The sequence below is a fragment of the Sinocyclocheilus rhinocerous genome, unplaced genomic scaffold (genome assembly GCF_001515625.1).
Source record: "Sinocyclocheilus rhinocerous isolate Xijiao unplaced genomic scaffold, SAMN03320098_v1.1 scaffold1090, whole genome shotgun sequence".
In the NCBI taxonomy this organism is placed as follows: Eukaryota; Metazoa; Chordata; class Actinopteri; order Cypriniformes; family Cyprinidae; genus Sinocyclocheilus; species Sinocyclocheilus rhinocerous.
In genome coordinates, this window is record NW_015665008.1 from 397,464 (window position 1) to 402,929 (window position 5,466).

Genomic DNA, 5,466 nt, shown 5'->3' on the forward strand with positions numbered 1-5,466 from the left:
CAACACCAAAGACTTATGCAATCTCTCTGTCTACATTATGAAAACAGCTAAAACAAACGAAAAAATATTATAACAGTGAAATTCCTAGTAATTCCACTAATTCCATAATTGCAATAGTCTATTTCTCTATTAAAAGAACAGCGATTGAGTAGGCTAAGTGTATTTATTCAGCGGTCACAATCGGAACAATACAGTCGAGATCTAATGACAGAACACTGACCGGCTGAATGACGCTTTCATTTAGATCGCTAAACTCCAGCTTGTTTTTCAGATCATCTGCGACGGCGCTTCCGCAATGAGGAGCGTGCGCGTGCGCATGGTTGCCAGATTGCTTAAAATAAGCAAAACACACCGGGCAGAAAATTTATGAATTTAAGAGCGAAGCTCTAATTTGGGGACTCAGGGACTCGGATCACACTCATGAAAGCTCGCGTAGTCGAGGCATGTAGAGCAGTCTGCAATAACATTTGGTCTCCTTTTTCTGACGAAAATAAAAAGAGGTTTTTGGTCAAGTTTTTATCTTTTTGAATACATTTTAGTCTCGTCTTATTTCGTCAACGAAATTGCATGTTGATATAGTCTTAGTTATCGTTTATTGACCTTATTGTCATCTCGTCTTCGTCTCGTCTTAGTCATGGGAAAAAAGGTCGTCAACGAACATTTTTCGTCATAGTCTTCGTTAACGAAATTAACACTACTGACAGTTAAGGGGTTAAAATGGTAATGCACACCTGTTGCTACCAGAATAACGGCCCATTTTAAATGTAATGTGCTTTTATTTCTTTTTCTCCTTTTTGTTCTTAACATCTTCCAGCCGCTGTGGTGAAGCGAAGCTCAACACCTATCATACGGTGCTCTGCAGTGGACTAAAAGGATTTAAACAGTGAATTTTGTATTGATTTCTTTTTGTAAACTCAAAGATGTGGATTTGGACGGTAATTAAATCACCACACGACCTTGGTGTTTGTCTAAACAGTAGGTAATTCAGCAGGGGATTTTTATGGGGGTGGTCGGAGAAAAACACAGACATTTTGGATTCAGACGGCAATAAAATCACCGACTACCTCCTGTAAATGGTGAAAACCCCTTACATTCCCCTGATAAACAATTACCATCTGAATAGGGTATATGTCTCCAAGACACTTTAAAGAAACCTTCCTGCAAAGCTACCTGAAAAACTATGTGCATGTGTACCAGGGTTGCCAGGTTTTCACAACAAAGCCCGCCCAATTGCTACTCAAAACTAGCCCAATCACGTTTCGAAGGGGATCCCCCTGTAAAAATCACATTCCGGTGGGGTAAAATACACGTTTTTGGTGGGGTTCCTCTAGTAAAATTCACATTTTGGGGGCTAAATATCATGTTATTGGTGTTACAGTGTTAAAGTAGCCCAATTCCGCGGGGAAAACCGCGGACTTGGCAACACTGATGTGTACCAAGGACAAAAGCTGTTTTAAACGCAAAGGGTGCTCACATCAAATGATTTGATTTAGTTAACATAAGTTAATTGATAAATAATGTATTTATGACATTAGTTTTGAAAGCATCCTTGCTTTAGAGCATTTTTACACAAGTGCCTAAAATGTTTCACTGTAGCTTTGCAGGAAGGATTCTTCAGTTGTCTTGGAGATGTTGCCATGGTTCTTCTGGACATTTTTTGTTGATGAAAGTACTAATGGCATAAGACTCTTGCATACATACACACACACACACACACACACACACACACAAAGGACAAATGGATTTGCAAAGTTCGCTTTGTCGTGTCCAGTGTAGACTGCTTTTAGCTGTAGCGGTGTGTATACTGCTGAAATATAGAAACCAGACTGATGCTGTTTTTTTCAACAGTATATTTTAGGGCTGAAACTATTAGTCGACATTATCGACAACATTGACAAACAATTGTCAACAAATATTGTAATTTAATCTCATATGACCCAATATAGTCATGCAGAATAAAGAATTAGTATGTGCTTTATAAGTACTAATAAACAGCCAAAAAGATACATGCTAATATACATGCTAATAAGCAACTAATTAATAGTGAGAATTGGGCCTTTAAAATAAAGTGTTACAAAGTGGAGCAAAAGGGAATACAAAATTGTACTTGCTATGACCTCCCATTTATAGAGCAGTTTATCCTACTATAGTTAACTTCTGAGCTGTTTTTGTATAATTCACACTTGTACACCGTACATCTGATTATTTATTGAACTTTCAATCGCTGTATTTCGCTGTATTTTGTACTGCCTGGAAGCCTGGGTTATTTATTTGATGACTGAATGAACTTTTGAATAGGCAGGACTTTGCAATATGTGATCTACAAAGAAAAATTAAGTAATTTTATAATTGTTATAGTTTATTCTAATCTTCCTCACCCATAGAAAGCTCAGACTGCCATCAATCTGCCACATTCAGAAGCCAAGAGTAAAAATCTATTTAGCCTGTTGGTGAGATTAGGTAGACAACACAAAATGTTATCTGACTGCATGTCATTCTAGTTTCATTATTTAAATAAATAAATGTGATTTCAGAGTTTGAAATAAAACCACTTTTCATAGTATAAAGGCACAACTAAATTAACCCTATAGCACCATCTAGCATCCAAGAAGTATGCTTTCAAATATCTGTATCTTCCTAGCAATATAAATATTCAGCACATATTTGCATGAATTGTAAAAACACAAATAATAAGTGATCAAACATTTAGATTAAATAATTTTTATTTTAAAAAAATGTGTGTAAAATATGACCCCCACCTCTCCTCTCAAATAAAAGGGCAAATTCCCCCATCATGTTTGCTTGCCTGAAGCAACATAGAGTACTATTAAGAATTCAAATTATATTCTAAAATCCTTTATAACTCCTATATCTTGTAAGTGTAAAATTCAATTGTTAATTATTAATTAATTGCTATTGGTAACCAATTTTGTGTGTGGATGACCATGCAGACAAGCTACTGCAGATGATATGCAGAATTGATCTTTAACAGCTGCAATTTTATCTTTTTTTCCATAGGTTGTAACTTTGTGGTACAGAGCTCCAGAGATTCTCCTAGGATGCAAATATTATTCTACAGCTGTTGACATCTGGAGTTTGGGCTGTATCTTTGCTGAAATGGTATTTATTTGTTTGAATGTACATATCATCTTGCTATTATTGATTGCTTATTATGTTCTTTTACTTTTAAAACACTTTATGGCTTTTCATACCAGATCACTCGGAGGGCTTTGTTTCCTGGAGACTCTGAAATAGACCAGCTCTTCCGAATATTTCGGACACTGGGCACTCCGGATGAATCTATATGGCCTGGAGTCACCTCAATGCCAGACTACAAACCCTCCTTTCCTAAGTGGGCACGACAGGACCTGTCTAAAGTGGTGCCACCCCTGGATGAAGATGGCAGAGACCTTCTTGGGGTAAGAGGACAACAAAGTTTATCTAGTATCACAACCTGATTACAGTAGGTTAACAACCTGGGGCATTTTATTATGCAAAAATGCAGGTTATATGCGTTTTGGGTTTCTTCTCACTATATTCTTAGCACCATATTACAGAGCCTCTAAAAGGATTTTTGCAAAAATAAAAAAATATGCTGACTTTCGTGTGCGCACAAGAAACCATTAAACTTAACATGTAGGACAATGCACACTGAGCCACTTATTGTGCCATCAGCCCATTTCACTGTGAGGTTTTTTGGCCGCCACAGAGTATGCGCTAAAGCAGACTTAAGGCCTTGAAATGACGTACTGCCCTAGAGAGCCAAATTTTTAACACTTTTTTTTTACAGTACCAGTCTTTTTTATAGACCCTTGAACTTGGCACATAGGACAATGCACACAACCGTATTGTGCCATTAGCCCATTTCATGTTGTTTCTCCGCCGCCACAGAGGATGCATTAAATTGGACATTTGGCCGTGATATTAGAGATACTACCCTAAGAAAAGCCAAATTTTGAGCAAATATATCTCTTAATTAATGTGCATCAATTCTCTAATTTCCTTTGTAGTAAGATGGCAGTGATGCACAACGGAAATATATTATAGTATATATATAAAACTAGAAATTGTAATTCGTAAACACACAAAAAATTCCCATGTACATGTCAATAGTTTCTTGAAGGCACAAAAAAGTATCTTGTGTGCGTGCAAAAGTCTGTATTTTTTTTATTTGTATTTTTTTAGGGGCTCTGAATGTTGTCACTTCGAGAAAATCAATAAATAAACCCATGAGAAAATAAAAATATTTACAGATGACTGCACTATTTACCAAATATAAAGCTGAAAATAATGCTCTACGAACCATTTGTTAAATATGGTCTGAAAATCTACTGAGAGGTTTGGAAATTTGAGTCCTGAAAAGTATGGAATTTTTAGATGGAAAATGTAGGAACTCTGAGGGTGCGCTTTCTGCCATCTCAGTCTCCGTGAACTTCTTTCTGAAATGCATCACAAAAATGAACAAAAACTCAGTGAATACTTGACACACACAGACATGAGAGATATAGCTATCTATAGAAAGCTTGAAGTGTCTACTTTTAAATGAAGTTAGTATTATCTAAATCAAATATTCTCTGATAAAGTAATCTGTATGAAACCATCGCGAGGTCCAGCTCATTATCTGTAATGTGATCACACCCTCGCTATTCATACGGTAATCATCCACGTGAGACGTGCGAACCTGTAAACGCCCACATCACCTCCGTAAACAAAGCCTGAAGATTCAAGTTCATCTAGAATACTCTTCGTTTCTGGAAGAAGATGCGCTGAGAGGAATAAGCCAGAATTTACCTCAGAAGAAGAACACGATGCAACTAGAGGTCGACCGATATTGTTTTTTTGACAGCCAATGCCGATATCTTGGGAAAGCCGATGGCCGATATAAAGCCGATATAATTGTATTTATTTTAATTAATATTTAAGAAATTTGAAATCATTTGAAAATGTATTAAAAAATAATTTTGTAAAATAAACATACTTTCACGCGATCATGCAGGTCACATGCACACTTCACAAGATCTCACAAATGGATTCGACTAAGTTTGTAAATTTTCATTAACCGTTCAAAGATTTGTTTAAATGATGTAAATGAGTATTTGCATAATGCTGACGGCAAACGAGAAAGTATTATAATGTTTGCCTTTCTATTACTAATAATATAAAAGCAATCGTTATAATACACGATGCAACTAGAGGTCGACCGATATTGTTTTTTTGACAGCCAATGCCGATATCTTGGGAAAGCCGATGGCCGATATAAAGCCGATATAATTGTATTTATTTTAATTAATATTTAAGCCACTAGATGCAACGTGCGGCTTCAGCATCGGAGGAGATCATTTCTGATGAGTAAATTTCTATTACCAACCCTCTACGGCAGTGGTCACCAACCTTTTTAGGCCCAAGATCCCTGACCTTGGCCTTTATGAAAGACAAGATCTACCTATTGAAGAATTGATAGAAAAA

The 5,466-nt window shown here is 36.5% G+C and overlaps 1 protein-coding gene across 1 annotated transcript in view; it reads left to right on the plus strand.

Moving 5' to 3' along the window:
- Window positions 1-3,458, plus strand: part of LOC107730883 (cyclin-dependent kinase 2) — a 26,567-nt gene extending 23,109 nt beyond the window's left edge. Inside the window, exons 6-7 of the mRNA XM_016541836.1 lie at window positions 3,019-3,120; window positions 3,216-3,458. Coding sequence (XP_016397322.1) covers window positions 3,019-3,120; window positions 3,216-3,458 — 345 coding nt within the window. The remainder of the gene's footprint in view (window positions 1-3,018; window positions 3,121-3,215) is intronic.
- Window positions 3,459-5,466: the final 2,008 nt, after the last annotated feature.